We start from the raw sequence: 17,991 nt of genomic DNA, 5'->3' as shown, positions 1-17,991 counted from the left end.
CAGTTCAGCTGTTTACAAGCCAATGTGAATTGAGTTATCTGACTTAGCTTCAATTTTCACACATGCAAAATCAGATCAGGACAAATTTGTCACATATGTTATATGCTCAGTGAGAGAATCATAAAAAGACCCAGTGTAGTTGTCCTGTACATCCTAGTCACTTGTAGCTATAATTAGGTATACTTTTGGGCCATTGAGGATAGGAGAACCATTGTGGTACACAGAAAAAGCAGATCAAAAGACACTTTCTCTTTTCTCTATGGCAAAATCTATGGTCATCAATCCTAACATGAGAGCGTTTGTAAAGACCACAGATAATATCTTACCCAAAGGACCATCACAGTAAAAATCCCATGCTCAGTGAAAGAACTTCCCTAAGCAACCATCCAAGAAACAGCACAGGCTAAACATTAAGATCCATGGAGACAATGCACCTAACTCAACTAATCACATCTCAGTTCCTTACAGTTGAACTTTTGGCATCTTGAATACAACCTTTTCATCATATCAACATCTACAAAATTTCCTTGACCAGATATTCTGTGTGGATCTCCAAGTCAGATCATAGTTATATAGCCAGACATAGTTCCTTATGTCCATTATAGGATTAAGGGGGAAAAAGGCTTTTATTAAACAAACAACTTAAAGAAAAATTGTAATTTTAATGTAAAGGCTATAGAAACAGGGACTCTAGCTGTTGTGATATGATTATGTGATCATTTCTCAGAACAATGATTGTACCTGCTTGAGACAGCTACAGATTACATACTTGTTTAATGAACACGAGCCTTTACTTGCTGTGTGAATACAATTGGCAAATCAAGATATGACAAGCGTATAGTTGGGGTATGTATGCTGATCTGCATAGGGTCTTGAGAAGCCTCGCTCCAGGAATAGATAGATACTGAAGGTAGACTCCAGTTCGGTAAAGTAAGACCAGGCAGCTCATAGGATTCAAGAATTCTAAAGCTAAAGGGCAGAGGAGACTTTGAGGGAAACAAAAGCAGATGTCCTCTGATCAATAATTCTGGCAAGTCCAAGAATAGAAAGAGTGATCATATGGGCCAATTAGCCATAAATGTTGGAAGACTGGAAGAATCATAGCATTCAACATCTATAGAAAAGGTTCAGTACTTACAGCTATTTGATGAACTTTGCCCTACTGATAATTCATGATCATTCTAATTTCAGCTTAGTAATTTGAGGCCTTCAGTCTTTGGGTGTTCTCAAAGTCATGTATCTATACTGATTTATAGGTTCCCTTCTTTAATCCTCTCATCAGCCTTTTGAGGCAAGCACAAACCCCCAACAGCCTAGTTGCAGAAAAAAAAGATCAAGGAAGGAGTTTGACTAACATGTAACTGAATTTAGATGTGACTCTATGTCTGCACCATAAACTGAATTTTGTTCTCCAAGATTTTTATGTTGTCTATCCATATACATGACTATATCTAGATATGGGATCTATAAGAAGGTACTTAGATTAAATAAGATCATAGAGGTAGAGCCCCTAGCTAACATCACTTGTGTTCTTCTAAGAGACACATGAGTCAGCTAGCTCTCTTTATGCTTTTATCTCTCCATTTTTTGAAATCCAATTGGAACTCAGAAGAAAGGCTATGTAAGGACACAAGGGCTATTTCTAAATGACACAACTGCTTCCTTGTTAATAGCAGAAAAGGACAAGAATGTAAGGACTTATGGGTCATCATTTTAAGACCCTTCTAGAGGCCATAGTCTCTCAACTTCTGTAACTTTCTTAGTCAAAGGAATGAATAAAAGTCATAGTCTGGACAACACTATACTCTCACTCTTTCTTATTTAGTGGTATCATAACTAAGGAACTAGCACTTAGGACCATCCAGGTTTGGCAGAGTATGTCTTTGATAGGCATGAATCTGTGGCTGTATAAATTGACAGTGGAAATACAAACATAATTTTCCATAAGACTAAGATCAATATGTCTTAGACAAGTAGAGTGCACAGGCTTTCACCTTTGGACGCAGGGCTGCATATTTGGTATAGTGTTTTCCAAATGTTTAAGGTATAAATGAAGGTATCTCTTTGATTATTTTAATTATTCTCTGAGTAAACACTCTGGTGCATGATAACATGTCTGAGTTTGGGCTTCATTTAACACTTATCCTTTCCCCATGTATACTTGGCATTACCCACACTCCTTAGTTCTTCTTTTATTAATCTGTAAAATGTAGGTAATAACTTGACTTGATCAGCTCTGACATGATACCAAGAAACCAATAAATATTTAGTAAATAACAGATATCACCATCATGAAATGCTAAGAACTTGCATTTGAAAATAAAAATTTTAGGACTAAGTCAGCATTCTTTTTAGTCTTGGTAAAAGGAAACAAAACAAAACATTCAAAGGAGGGAAATTTGTCTCTAGAAAGTCATATAATAATCTACTTGGTTTCTAGGCTGGGTTCCTGACAATGCACCCCTGTGAAGAAATAGCAGAGGTCTCCTCCTTGTAAGCAATGACCCACTAGATGTTTATTATGGGGTGACAGAGTGAATTCACTTTCTCTGAGCTTCCCTAATCAAATCGCTTAAGTGTGTGTGAAAGCCATTATGTTCTACATGCTTATTATCTAAATGGTCAAGCCACACCCCTTTGAAATCTACTATAGAGAACATATTAGGGAAGGGAGCAGGCAAGCCTGTCTTTGGAGTAGGCTTAAAAATACAAGAGCATAGGCATTCAGGCAGGCAGGGGAAGGAAGGAACATGCTGTACCCACCTGCCACTGCTGATGAGGGGCTTATTTCTAAGACACACAGAGCACAATGCACACACAATGCAGAGAGAAAACAAAAGACAGATCACACATTTCAGATGGTTGGTGGACAAAGTTCAGTACATGTCAAGCTTGTTACATCTGAGGTACACATGAAAAACAAAATGAGCCTTTCTTCATCCTGTTCATCAGATGCTTCCCTCTCATTGTACCTCAGCATATATAGACATACACACATGTATGAAATATTACCATAAGCTGATGCTAGTTTATGGAATGAAATGTTGCATGGGAATATAGACACAGCAATATGGGAAGATGGAGCAATGAAAGAGAAGGGTTTCCATAGTAGCCATTCATGACTCCTGCATCCATGGAGAAAAACAAACCCGAGTTTTTATGAGGAATAGAAGGGTCTCCTGATGAGAATTCAGCCTTCTCTTCCCAATTTATCCCCATATGAGAACATGGTCTGGTGGTCTACATGAGAATCAGGATGGCAAGAGTTACTTGGCTGAAAACTGTAACTGTGATCCCAGGAGTATGGATTCTTATTATGGAAGTTGTCAATCTTACAATGGTTTCTCCTTTATTCCCACACACTTCTGTCTTCTCATTTATTTTCAGATGACACTACTGTTGAACCACCCCATGGTTCTCTGTCCCATATGTAATTTACAATCACAGTTGATTCACAATTTGGTTTACTCCTTTTGAAATGGGGCAAACCTGGCCAAAATAAATTACCTTGGAAACATGACTGCATAGCATGCCAGGGGAGTGGCAGGGAGGAGTATATTTTAGCTAAGGGTGGTGAGTTGAACAATATGGATGGAAACAGGCCAAGCAGATTCTGCAGGCCACCCTCCCAAGCTCCTGGAGCTCCCTCACATGGCCAAGTCCTCCAGATCCAGGCTTCCTGCACTCACCATACAGGGTGATGCTGGCATTGGTGTTCCCAAGCTTGTTTGTGGCCACACAGGTATAGTTCCCATAATCCTTCTCTGAGACATTGAAGAAAGTCAAAGTGGAGATGCGACCTTTGTTCTCAATTCTCACACCATCCAGGCCAGTGGCTAACCTGAAGTAGGAGAAAGCACTATTAGTCAGGACCCACCAGCCAAGGGAGGCAACAGATACTCAAAGGATGCAAAGATGGGTCTTAGAATTACTGCCATGAAGTCCTGTTCAAATGCCCTTTCTTCTGATTAGCCCAACCCATTAACACAAGCCATAAGTGCCATATCCTTTATCAGGAAGTAAAATAAGTAAGTAAATTTATTAAAATTAATTAATTAAAATAAAAATTTTCATACTCCAAGGACAACTGACTAGAAGCTACCATGCCTATAACTAATCCAAGATTGTAAAACAAGGACAATCCATTTTGTTGAGTTCCCAGCTTCCTCGATTTTTTCGTCTCACTTTTGATTCTAAAAGGAGACTCTATTGAAAGGAGATTATAACATGTTTTTATCTTGCTCATTTTGCCCCTGGACTATGTGACTCTCCTTCTGGGGATGTATAGTTAATCAGCTCTGTGTCAGAGTACCCCTAGTTCCTTCAAGGTACCTGGTATCTTCTTTGAACCATTGGAATTCAGCCATGGGGACAGCAGAGGCTTCACAACTCAAGATGCCCTTCTGACCAACGGAAACACCAGTGTTCTTGGCTTTAGATATATAGGGAGGGTCTAGAGAAACAAAAGCAAGGAAGACAGAAAAAAAAAATGAAACATAATTCCAGAGAAGACAAGCATCCATGTGAAAGCCCTTCTCTTAGTAAAACAACCATCCATTTTAGGAAGATGTAACATTTAAATATGAAGATACTACATTTGCCTCTCAGACATTCAAATCCATTCTAAGTTAGTCACAGTCCCTACTTGCTGAAAGCCCTGAGAGTCACAAGAAGATACCAGCTGTAAATGATAACACAGGGGATGAGCAGAACAACCTCACAAAACTCTGCCTTTCTGTTGGCAACGCTTGGGTGTGGGGACTTGAGGAAAGGGTGGTTGCTTCTAGCAGGTTGGTTTAATCCTTGACCACTTCCCCCCCTGGGATTCCCTGGGAGCCAATCAACTCACAGTTTACAGTGATTTTTACTTTCCGAACATCAGGTGCAGCGACGTCATTCAAGGCGCTGCACTCATACTCCCCAGACTGGTCACGTTTGATGTCTGAGATTTCCAGGTATTCATCTTCACTCACAAAGCCCTGGCCTTCTGGGAAGAGATAGTTGGGCAGAAAACAACACAGAACTGTTAGTCTCAGAACAGAGCCATTACCCAATCTGAGGGTGTAAGCGGAAGAGGTATGGCCATAGAATGGGGCTGAACACCCAACAAAGAGATGAGGTTGTACAAAGTAAGGTATTCTTTGACGGGTCCTTGGATAAGTGTATTTCCAGGTATATTACTTTAACTTTTTGAGTGCATTGGATAATAATGGACCATCAATATTTTTCTTCAATGATTATTATAAGAGTTAATTAAGAAAATGCATTATAAATACCCTAGTACATTAATAAAGGTTGACAGTTTAAATAAATCTGTCATGATCAATAGTGTAATAAAACATTGCAAGTAACTTTAGGTTTTTAGAAACAATATTTTATATATAGAAAAGCCTTTGTATATAAAATATAAGCTAACTAACTTCTTATAGTAGAAATAGATGTAATATATTTTATATTTTAATACAAATAAATTCAAAGTTGCTTGTTCACTTTCAACTTGAGACAGATAATAAATAACCAGCTAGATTGAGCCATTCCACAATGTATATGTAGTGCTGTACATGATAAATAAATACAATTTTAGTTGTCACTTTAAAATTTAAAAATTTAAACTATAGTGGAATAGACTAGGGAATTGGTGAATGAGTTATTTTGTGGATATGTAGGCAATGCTTGGAAACGTGTCAAAATTGACATAACTATAAGTCCATATAGTAATATGGACTTATACCTGGTTTTGTGGGTTGTTCTGAAGAACTCAGTCTTATACACTCACAGAGTTAGCAGTTTGGTATTCAGAATAATTGAAGGCTGAAAACTTGCTTCACTTTAATTTCTTATTTCATCATTAGTGCAATCTGAACCCTTACCTCATCCTATGCCTTGGTTCATTGTAAAGAAAGAAAACCCTCTTTCTCTTGAGTTCTGTTGAAATACTGTGTTCCTCTGAAAACTCAAACGCCATGAAGGCCACAAGGCAGAATTCTTTTCCTTTCTCACAGACCTGAGGCCAGGTCCTCTGTACTTCTGAGACTTGGTTTGAAAGTTTAACAGAGATGAATTGTATTTCCTCTATTGAAATTTGGCTGCCTGACCCATGGCTGACTTTTAAAGAGTAAAACAAAAATGAAATTGAACATACCCAAATGAATCTTCTGTCTCCAGTCTTACTTTTTGTTATTTTGACAATGATAAAAAGATAGGCAGATAGGAAGTTTGGCTATCTTTGATAGGACTCCATTATTCTCTAAAAGAATGTACTACAGAATACTTGCTACCATGTAATTCACTGTATTTAACAAAACAGATGAGCTCTATACAGTGGACCTGGTAGGAGCCTCAAACAGGGCCAATGTTTTCTTCTGTGGGAAAAAATAAGAAAGGCCCAGTTCAGGTTTGACTCTGGGAAGATACTAAGAAAAAGCCCTGGTCAGGCTCAAGAGTACTCAAAGAGTACTGACCTGTAGAATAAAGCATGGCATTACAGGAGTCTGTTTTCCTCTGTGTAGGCAAAACAGACTGGGGTAGTCCATGGGGGATACCTAAACACTCTGAAATAGAGGGTTTATTTTCATTATCTGAGATGCTGTCTTCATGGAAGATATATATATATATATATATATATATGTGTGTATGTGTATATGTATATATATATGTATATATGTATATGTATGTATGTATGTATGTATATACATACATATATATGTGTGTATGTGTATGTGTATGTGTGTGTATTAGCACAAAAGGAAGAAAGAGAAGATGCAATCTATATAAAATGGGGGTTGTTATGATAATACTACCTCATTAAATGAGAAAACAGATTTTGTTAAGTTTGTACTAAAAACAAAATGCTTCTCAGAATTTAATTTGCATATAAATTCATTGGGGACTTAAAAAAAATCATAGATTCTCAGTCATTTGGAGTGGTTTGCAGGATTCTGAATTTCTCACAAGTTCCCAAGTGTCATTGAGCTGCTGTCCTAAGACCACCTGGCAAAAGGTGGCTTGAGATGGCCTTTCAGCAATTGTGGTATCAGACAGTCTTCAATGATGATGCTGTCCCAGATAATCACACACTCATGACTGACTGTCTAAGCTGTAGTTGGATCTTAAATCTTGAGTAAAAGTTCATGTGTCAGAAACCTAGTCAAGAAGCCTGACACTATTGGGAGGTAGCATTTTCAGAGGTGGGAATGAATGGGATATTTTAGATGGATAAGGTGTGAACTTTGAGATAATAGGAGACCACGACTTCTGATGCCCAACCCCCTCTTCTCCTGGCTGTGAAATGGATGTTACAAAGCAAGTGGTTTTGTTCTGGATTATGTTTTCACCATGATGTGCTGCACGTCACAGGATCAGAGTGAAACAACCAATCATGAACTTCAGTACCTTCAGCCCTTGGGGCTCAGAAAAGCCTTTTCTCATCATGTAATGGTCATCCTAGGCATCTGTCATAGTAATGTGAAACAGCCCTTTCTAATACTGACTGTAAATTTCTGACTCTGTGCTTCAGAAAAGAGGTAGGATGCAGAGTTTGAGGGAAGCACAAGTTGGGACAGGGAGAAGATGGAAAGATGTGAAGATCTTTCCATCAGCCAGAGAGAGAGAGAGGGAGAGAGAAAGAAAGAGGGAGAGAGGGGGGAGGGAGAGGGAGAGAGAGAGAGGGAGAGAGAGAGAGCTGGGCCTGCAAGATGCCTGTGATCTACAGGATGGAAAAGACACGTTGGAAGGGAATCCTTCTAATAAAGGCTACCTGGCTGAAATATTTTCTCTGACAAAAGACATTAAAACAGGAGTCTAGGATAGTACCCCAAATTTTCTTTTTGTGTGATTTTCCATCTTAAGCCAAGGACTCTGAGGTATTATGAATCTACCCTACTCCTTTGGGCACCTCCATTAAAAGATTTTAAAAATAAAGGCTATTGCTCTGGAAGGATAGGAGTATTTCAAAGATGAGAATACAATTCATTTTACTAACTAGATTGTAGTAATGTACAACTGGGGTCCTTCATACACAGTGTAAAAAATATCTACTCTGACCCAGGAAATGTGCTTGCTTCATGGTTCTATGGACACAGGTGCAAGTTCTCATATAATAAGATCACAGAACAAAGAGAGCTCAACTTTATTACCCAGGCTCACCTCTGTCTTCAGAATGAAGGTGCAGACAGAAATGGAGTGGGAAGAAGGATGCTTGGACCGCTTACTGTCCCTGCAATCACCTGCTGTCATTTCAATGTAGCCTATTATGACCCAGAAGATGGGTTGGACACTTTATGTTTGTGTGTGGTAGAAGAGGGGAACACAGACAATATAGGGAACAAGAATAATTTCATGAGCCCAAAATTTCAAGCAGATTGTACTTTGCTCTATCTTTAACTTGATACTTTAGTTCCTTGTTATTTCCAGATCTCTCACAGAAGGTAGAGAAGAGCAGGAAGATATCTCACAGCTGGAAGTAATGTAAGTATTAGGGCTGAATAGATCAGACAGCAAGTCGGAGGAGACACCCAGAGGCCCTCTGACCTGCTTCTGCTCCTTTCTATCCTGAGCCCCAGCTTGCTATACATAGGCCATCTGTCTTCCTTTCTGCTTCTGCAGGAGACTCCTTAGGGCACAGTTGGAAGGAATAGAGGTCAAGGACTTTAGCCTTCCATGTTTGGGAGATTATTGTTCTAGACAGAATGTTATCTCTTCTCTTTGAAAATCCCTGGGGACAGTTTTAGAAGGTGTCCTTTCCTCTCTATCTTGACTAGACTATTCAGATCATCAAAGCTACCATACTTTTCTTCAGGCAAGTCCAGCCCAGCGCATCTGTAGAAATGATTAAGCCTCTTCAGGTGTTCCTCATGCCTGCCATACTTCTGTAACTGCTATTTACAGTGGCAGGACTATCTATAGAAATGTTCTGTGAAGTTAAACACCAGTACCTGTCACAGCTTTGCCATGTGACCTGTCAGGAGGTGACACCCAGGAACATGCCCAGAGGGTGAGAGTCTCAAAGAGGTAAGTGACAGGATCTGGAGTATCTGGAGGCACAGTGGGAAGGATAAAGCATGGGATAGAGTACTCTGAGGAAGAAGACACAGGAGGAAATAAGAGGTAAGACAGAATCCAGTGGAGGCAGAGGACACAGTGGACTCCACAGAAGTCCTTTGGGCTCATTGATGATCCCAGGTATACTGAACTGGGGAAGTTAGACTCATATACACATTGGTTGTATGCACATTTTGACTCATCACCTTGATGCCTTTATAATCTACCTCGAAAATTGCCTTTGTCTTTTCACTGAAGCTACCCAGGAAATAGGGCTAAGAAAGAACAAATGTTTTGCTCCTTTAGTTGTAGAGTATAGCATGTTTATAAGTTAGCATGCACTAATTGAGATGCCGCCTGGTTGGAAATCCTGCAGTGTGACTTCTGGAACACAATAAGATCTCAGGAAGAACACTTCCCACAGCTTCCAACTGTGAGGTGAATGCAATGTAGCAGAGACCATCAGAAGGTCCTGTAGCATAATATGCACAAATCCTGCCATTCAATCTTCCTCCTCTGCAGGATTTGTGTCAATAAAACATTCTCTCTCTCTCTCTCTCTCTCTCTCTCTCTCTCTCTCTCTCTCTCTCTCTCTCTCATACATACAGAGAAAGAGAGATGAGACAACAATTTATTAGAATACAGCTTTCCATTTTTCAGGTTAGAGTAGGGCTGGATTGGGAATCCAAGGCTGACCCCAGTTCTTGACATTCTCTTTGTGTGCTAAAGATAGCTCAGACAGCATAGTAGGGATGCATGACTTGCCACCTAGTTACTGGCATAAAACTGAGCCTGAGCAATAGAGTTACCAGAATTTCAGACTCACATGGACCCAGTGCCTACAAGGATGAGTCAGGAAAGAAGTGGGCACACAAGGTAATCCTCATTTCTACACCACAAATGTTTATCTCCTTATTGTAATCAATGTCTCTGCAATGAACAAGTACCCTCATCACCAATATCTCAAGGAAGAGACAAAGGGTGAATGAAAGACAGAAATGTTGCCTTCTATGAATTTGATGGCACAAATAGTATCTCTTTCTCCCAGAATCAGTATCATCCACATGCCTCCTAACACAAGAGCTCCCTTGTTTATAAAAAATAGTTGTAAAGGTTTATTTATTTTTACTTCATGTGTATTGGAGTGTTTTGGCTGCATGCACATCTATGCCCCACTGGAAAACCCTCTGGGGCCAGAAGAGTGTGTCAGATTGTTTGGACCTGGAGTTACAGATAGGGTGCTGGGAATGGAACTTGGGTCTTCTGCAAGAACAGCCATTGCTCTTAACGTTGGAACAATATCTAGTCCCAACAGCTTTCTTCTTCTGGACTTTAGAAACATTAGTAATAGAATGAGTCTGGACTGAGTTCAGGCCATAGCATTGGAAATGTGGATCACCTTAGGTAAACTGAGGTCTGAATTGTTCGTTCTTCCTCCAATGTAGTTTCTGTTTATTGCCTCAGTCACCTACACCTGAATGGGAGTGGCACATTCTACTTTTTTTCACTAGCTCATGCAGCTGCTGTCTACTTAACATATAACATGTGTGTTCAGGTTGTCCCTGATGACTACAAGTCAGGGGATGGAGCCTATATGATTCTTTCTCTTATTTGCTCATCCTCTGCCACCGCCCCACACACCATTAGTATTTGCCCACCCTTTCCCTTCCCTTAGAAGGCTACTGGCAATAGGCAAGCCTAGGCTTCTTAATTAGATAGAGGAGTGTGGACTGCAGCTACCTTGCCTGCTCCAGGCTCCCGGGTACACTGTTCCCTTCACTGCACTGGAGTTAATGAAAAGTGTGATAAACCCACTATTTCCTTCTCTCTTAATTAATACAAGCAATTGAATTGTGCTAAAGTAATTTTGGTTGGGAGACTGAGCCCCTGGGTCAACGACTCACTTGCTGGTGCTGACAAAAAAGTGCTTTGTCCTGGGCTCAGAGAACTTTGTTCAGGCTGTAGCTGCCAGCGCCTGCACCATCCAGAATGGCGTGCTGGCTCCCTTCCCTGAGGTTGACAGCAAGCTGGATGTTGACAAGGTCAGTGTGCTCCTGTAAAAGGTACCTGAGCTCCAGTGGGGGGAGGAGCATGTCAGTAAGGATGCTGCATCTGGAAGTCAGTTGGTCTCTGAAACCCTGTCTCTATGTTCTGCTTGGGGAAATTGAGGACCCCAGAAAAAGAAAATGAGTCAAGTAGCTCATCCCAGATTGATGTTCTGAAAGGAAGTAATGATCCTTTATGGTATGAGGAGTAAGAGAAGGGGGTATCCAGAGACTCACATCAAACCTAAGAGGAAGTGCTTAGAATATAAAGTTTGGTCCCTGTCTCCTATCAACTTTGATCAAGGAGAAATTTTAAGGTGACCTCTTGTGCTTGCACAAGCAGGTTGTATTTGGGGTAGATCCCTGGCATCAGATCCCTTTCAAAGTCCCCAGGGTACTATAAAAACTAAGAAGCAGTAATGAGGATCCAGAGTCACTGATAAGATTCAATGCCTTGGCTTTCCAAGTCCTTGTCTTGTTCCTGCACATTCCTTGTGTAAGATGTCACTCAGGGCCTTGGAACACAAAAGGCTGTGAATATTTCAGTGTTGTCAGATCTGTCCACTGTTGCTATCTGAAAAACAATGTCATCAATTTGGTACCAGAAGTTTTGTTGCAGGCATGGTTGGAAGAGACCTTGCTGTTGTACAAGGTACTGACCGTCAGGGTGGTGCTGAAATTGTTTATTGCCCCCAGTCTGTCTCCAGTGGCTAGAGTGCCCCAGATAAGCCTCTCTCCAAAGCACAGTACAGATACCTATTAACTGAGATGGGTAATGGTTTCTTTTCTAAGTTGAGATCAGCATATGTAGGAAGAATTATGGTACAATAGTTTTTAATTTATTTATATATTGAGATTATAATATAATTATGTCATTTTTCTCTTGTCTATTTTTCCTCTAAACCTTTGCACACACACCGCCTTGATCTTTTGCAAGTTTATGACCCTTTCTTTCATTAACTATTGTTACATACATATATATAAGTACTTAAACCTTTGCTGAACAAAGGCAGAAACAACAGACGTACAGAAATGGACTGAGTAAAGTCTAAGAGGCCTCAATACTACAAAAAGAGCTACAGACAAATAGGAGGGCTGAGCACAGATTCAGAGAAAGAGCACCTATTGTTATTCAATACCAAATTGGTCAGCCCTGAAAACATACATATAAACAGCATTAGGCAGACTAAGCAAGTTGTAATTATGTATTTAGGGTACAGCGTTTTAGAACACAGATGAGGCTATTGTCTTATTGATTGTCACCTGATGAGTGACACAGACAGTGTGCCTGTGAGGATGTGGCACATTCCTTTAAATGGATGTATGGGACATGTGCCAGAGAAAGGAAAGAGAGAGAGAGAGCAAGAAAGAGAGGGAGAGGGACAGGGAGGGGGAGGGGGAGGAGGAGAGAAAGAGGGAGAGGGAGAGGAAGAAGGAGAGGAAGAGACCCATCTACTGAGCATGGTTAATAAAAATGCAGCTATTGAGTTGGGCCTGGTGACACACCAGCACTTTGGAGGAAGAGGCAGAATGATGGGTGGTAGGTACAAGTTTGAGGCTACTATGATCTACATAGAGTTCAAATCCAGCCAGGGTTTGAAGGCAAGACCTTGCCTAAAATATAAAAGTATATAGCATTTGCATGTTAACAAATAGTCTAGGATAAACCCCATAAACAACAGTTCCGACCCAAACAGTGTACAGATGGAAGAAAAAATAAGCACTTTAAAATTGCAGAGCTTAAATAGCTAAGTTATTGACAAAGTGTTTAAGAATATTTGAAAGCTGTTATTTATTTTATAGGCTTTCTTCTTATTATTACTACTAATTACACTCTGAACCAGTAGTTATTATGAACACATAGAAAGTGCAGGTAATTCTGAACAGTAAGAATAACAGCAAGCAACAGAGAAGTAAAAAAATCAAAAACAAAAACAAACCACAAACAACACAAGGCATTGAAGAGACACTGTATTTTCTCTGCACATGGATTAAGAAGAATAGATATGATCCTGCTCTAGTCTAAGCAGGCACTGCCTCTTACCAAGGTCCAGTTTCTTCAAGAAAACAGCATCTTAGAAGAACAGAATGCTTTGGAGTACAATGAGGCTGTCAGTGCCTATAGGACAGCAGAATTGTTGAAGGTACTCAGAATTGTTGAAGTGGCTTCTTGAGCCATGGCAGAGCACAGAGTCAAAATCAGTCGAGGTCAGGTAGTACATGATGATGTCAACGATTTCAAACAGCAGAGAGGTGTGTGGGTGCCATGCCCCTTGGTTTCTTTCTTAGTTCCATATGTTCTAACTCTTTCTCCTCATAAGTTAGCATCTTACTCCACATGACCTTTGTGCCAACAACAGCCCCTCTTTATGATAGTGATCCCATATGGCTATAATGGAATGATGTCCAGTGTCCTAGTGACAATGCAAGACATTTTTCATGTGTTTGGTGTGAGTGATACTTTGTTTATATGATAATGCCAGTGAAATGAATGGGTACTATATACAATTACATACTGTACATAATTCACAATAACAGATAGTGGTTGCCAATTTGTGTTAGTTTTTATACTAAACTTCTATTGTTAATTTAGAGCACAAATGTCCTATTTCCAAAAATGTTTTGCTATCAGTAGCTGGCTGTATCCACCAGTATCAGCTTCTTATACCTTCAGTTTAGTGCATCCCTCAATGGCACTCCAAGTCTGTGTCTGGTACACATGCTCTATGAAGTTCACATAGCAATGATATCACCTAAATCCCCCAACTGTGTACTTCTTATAAAATGGCTCCATTGTTTAGTGGTGTAATGACCCTTGATGCCTTTGTCATTTTTGTAGACTGTTTTCCTTGGAAATGTCTGTCATCAGACCTTGGGGTTCATCTGTCTCTGCTGTAAGGGAAGCTGGCTGATGCCTTGGTTATCAATGTAGTTAGAGGCAGTGGCTTTGCCTCAATGGGCTCTGGGCCCTCAGATGCATGAGTTGTCAAGAAAGACCCTTTGCGCAATTGCTCTGTGAAAACTCAGCATTCATCAGCTGTACACTTTACTGGTAAGAGAGATAATAAACGGACAGCTGGAGGCTATACCAGCCAGAGAAGCTGCACGATGGAAACCCAGCTAGAATCTAAAGGATCCTAGAAGACAAGGCAGACTAGAGACATCAGAGCAGCACCTTTCTGAAGTGGTTTAGATGGGCTCCAGCATTAAAGGAAGCTGCCCTGGAGCCTTTCAAAGCTTTAGGGGAAAATTGTCCTTCTGAGGAAGGACAGTGCCTCCATTTCATCAGATGAGGCCTGTGTACTGCCCAACTCTGCTCACTTCGCCTTTCCTTTCTTGCTTCTGATTCTTAGTTGCCAACAGTGCAGTCATGTGACAATGATATAAATTAACAACGTTCATTAATATTTTTGAAATACTTGTATTAGCTACCAGGCAAAGCATCCACTAGCTTAGCCCAACTGGCATGCAAGCAACAGCCAGGGACATTCTGCACACTTGGCAGAGCAGAAAGGTCGGAGCTCTGAAGCATCGCAGGGAGATAGGGCTGTTCACACACTTGGTGCTTGCACCAATAGAGAGGAAAGAAGAGAGCTATGCATGCTTTCAATCCACTATCTGCTCCTGAGGCAGGAGAGGCCTCATCCAAACTGCCTCCTCAAGGGCTATTCTCACCTGACCTTTGGGCTGTTTAATGTGATAGCCTAATTGCTGCATCTGACTTCAGCTGTCATTAAGCTGACCTCTACCCAAAGGCATTTGTCCTCTCTTGGTGCAGGCACCTTTGCACCATCCTGTCCACATGACCTTCTTTCACATCATGTTGGTAGTTAGAAATACTGGAGCCAACACTGAAGCAGACATTAGAAGGCCTAAGTTATACTCTCAGTTTTATTACTATTATGCTAGGTGATTTTGAGTAAGTATATTTTAGAAATCAAAGCCTCAATTCTTTTTTATCAAATATAAAAATTTCATCAGATATTCCACAAGGTCACAATCAGTTTCAGTGTTTCACAGCCTCTCCTAACCAAGCAATATGTTCCATGGCCAGAATCCAACATAACTCCTTAAGTCCTAGAACTCTGTTGATAGTGTTGATGGACAGTTCCAGGACAGGAGCCCTGGCTCTCACACTCAGCAAGGGGCACAAGGTGCCCACAGTCTGGCACACACACTGTAGAACTGACCTATGTATTGCTTCATTGTATAGAATGTCGTGACAATCATGCCCAAGAATACAGACAGTACTGCAAGGGCAAGGTAGATCTCTCTGTCACTGCTTTAGCTGCCTGATGATTGGGGGTTGGGAAGGAGAGAGAGATTTTGACAATTACGAAGGACTGTGTGTATCTGAAGGTAATGTCCTGTGTTAATGGGGCAAATTAATTCTTTCCTTTCTAAGACTCCTATTCACACAGATTTTGACAAGTAGCTGTTCTATCTCTCTCCTCCATGGGTAGATACGAATAATGTCTTATAGGTACAACTAATCATCCACTTATGTGATTTGAGGCCCATTTACATTGGCTCTGAGGGTACTTTCCTGATGTTGGGAAATGAGCCTTCTCTGCTTTCTGCCCCTTTTTGTCTTCACTAAAAATATCCCTTTATACTTCCATGATTCTCTTTGCTAACCCTTCCTAGCAGACTGCTGGTGTTGAGAGGAGGCAAGGAGTACTTAAGATGGGAAAGATAATGTTGGGTACCACCCCTGAAAACTTACTGGTACCATCTACTATCAGCATGACCAAGGGCTACACAAGGTCAGAACCAGGTCCTGAGGGAATGAAGAAAGAGAAAGAGGTAAGGTTCTAGTCCTTCTATGGCTACTCCCTATCCTGGATTCCACCTGCTCCTTCACTTCACCCAGTTTTTCAGTTTTTGCCAATTGATATGTTCAGACACCTCATGTCTGAACATGGTCCCTTGGCCATTATTCCTTCCCATTTTTCTCATGATGGTCTTTTATGTCTAGTGAACAGGGCTTCAGGGAATATTTATCTGACCCTGGGCTGCACCCAGGATTCCTGGAGACTGAGTTTATGTACAGTGAGTTATGAATATGTGAACTCTGCCTCTGTCTTAGAATCTTGAACTGATTTCATTTCTGGAAAATAGAGCTACTGAGCTCATTCTGCTATGATTGAAGTCTCAGGCAAGCCAGTCTCAAAACTTTGACCCAGGTCCTGTTGATCATCCATCTATCTGTGCTTGTTTCTTGCATTTAGTGGCCACTCTCTCCCCTCAGGACCTCCATCAGAAATTGCATGCCTTACTCAGAAGGGAGGCAGAATTTTACAGTCTCTAGATACTTTTCATAAGTCAGATGTTCAACTTCATGTTTGCTAACTTGTCTCTGAGATCCATTTTTTCCCTAGAAGACAATAGCATCTCAAGAGATAAAGAATAAAGTAAGGAGGGATGTCTAAAAAAGCAAGTCCAGAATTCTGAATCGTGGACTACAATGATGGAGACATGAAAGGGAGTATTGCTTCCAAAGCACACAGAGCAGGTACTAGTGCTTGGTGTCCTGACAAGCGGGTCTAGAGCATGATAAGTAGACAGTGATATTTAGATGTTCGAGGCTCCTCACAGATCAAGCTTCTACAGAGTTTGGGTCATGAGAGGCCAGCTTAGGTACCTTTGTAGTGTGTGGTCTTTGACTCATTTTCTTTGCTCAAGTCCAAACCTTTTATCTCAGCTATCGAATATTTTACCCTAATGACAAGGAATGAAGTTAATGTAAATAGTAGTGTGGCGTCTGTTGCATGTATACTATACACATATGTACAAGCAGATGCACATGTGTTACAAAAGCATTGCAATGGAAAAGCATCCAATACAACATAGAAAATGTAGAACCATCCTTCTTACACAGATTGTATCATTTAGAAAGTAGAATCAAGAACACCTCTGTCTTCCTTAGCTATCTTAGCTATGCTCAGTCTCTGAAACAGGAGACTTCCATATAGACTTCCTTATAGAAGGGGGTTAGGTTGGATCCTTTATGAATTGTTATTAGGTCTTACTTTTGATAGCTATTAGCTAGTTTTCAAAAAATAATACATATGCTTGGTAGCCGTTGGTGTGTGTGGACATCTGTGTGTGTGTGTGTGTGTGTGTGTGTGATGCTCTGTGTAAGAAAATAAGAAAAACATATTATCTAAATCTCATGTGGAAAAAAAATATACTAAAAGGTAAGAAAGCCACCAAAGGCTGGAGCTTAGCAAATCAGAAGATAATTTATCTTGAGAACAAAACAAGTGATATTTACATTATTAAATCACAATTACAAAGCAAATCAGCTGCAGAAGAGAAGAGATCATTTCCATCAATTATTACTGAACTGAACATAATTTTTCAATCACCGGCAGATTGTAAATGGGGGCTGTGGCTCATCCAGGAACTCTTCTATCACAGGAGTTATTAATCAGGTATTAACTTTGTCGAATTAGCAAGGACACTGACAGGATGGGGAGGGAAGCAGGATACAGGGTGGGCCGGAGGTGGCAGCCAGGTTAATTTCTGAGATGGAGGCACAGAGCATTCTAGAAAAACCAGGGTCAGCCACCTATGCAACTAGTACTGCTGCAGTGTTGAAGGAAGCACTTAGCTCTGCTGTTTTCATCCCCAAAGATCAACGCATGACCAGACAAACATAAATAAGTAATGCATAATTCATTGGCCCTTTAACGGCGTCCTAGGAGTGCTACAATAATGACAGTGTGCTGGGAGTCTCAGCCCTCTGAATGTTCCTGTGTGGGGTGCAGCTGAAGCTGCTGACTTTGTTGTGGCTTCTCTACCTAGGTCCCTAACTCAGGCTTTTTGGTCTTTGTGTTACATATGGACTGCATCTATAAGAAGCTCAAAAGGCTGGTAGAGACCTTTCTGTGTCCTATGGTAT

General features: G+C 40.6%; 1 protein-coding gene across 4 annotated transcripts in view; it reads right to left on the bottom strand.

Moving 5' to 3' along the window:
* The window catches only part of Opcml (opioid binding protein/cell adhesion molecule like), a 514,267-nt gene that overhangs the window by 18,042 nt on the left and 478,234 nt on the right, over window positions 1–17,991 (bottom strand). Inside the window, exons 4-7 of one of the 4 annotated variants that reach the window (XM_031344913.1) lie at window positions 4,850–4,987; window positions 4,333–4,453; window positions 3,690–3,841; window positions 2,764–2,790 (exon numbers count right to left, since the gene is read on the bottom strand). In XM_031344913.1, the coding sequence (XP_031200773.1) occupies window positions 2,764–2,790; window positions 3,690–3,841; window positions 4,333–4,453; window positions 4,850–4,987 (438 nt within the window). The remainder of the gene's footprint in view (window positions 1–2,763; window positions 2,791–3,689; window positions 3,842–4,332; window positions 4,454–4,849; window positions 4,988–17,991) is intronic. The other 3 variants (XM_031344914.1, XM_031344917.1, XM_031344916.1) reach the window with 3 other exon arrangements.

This window comes from Mastomys coucha, unplaced genomic scaffold (genome assembly GCF_008632895.1).
Source record: "Mastomys coucha isolate ucsf_1 unplaced genomic scaffold, UCSF_Mcou_1 pScaffold23, whole genome shotgun sequence".
Classification (NCBI taxonomy): Eukaryota; Metazoa; Chordata; class Mammalia; order Rodentia; family Muridae; genus Mastomys; species Mastomys coucha.
Note: the sequence above shows the minus strand (reverse complement) of the source record. Positions and strands in the feature narration are given on the sequence as shown.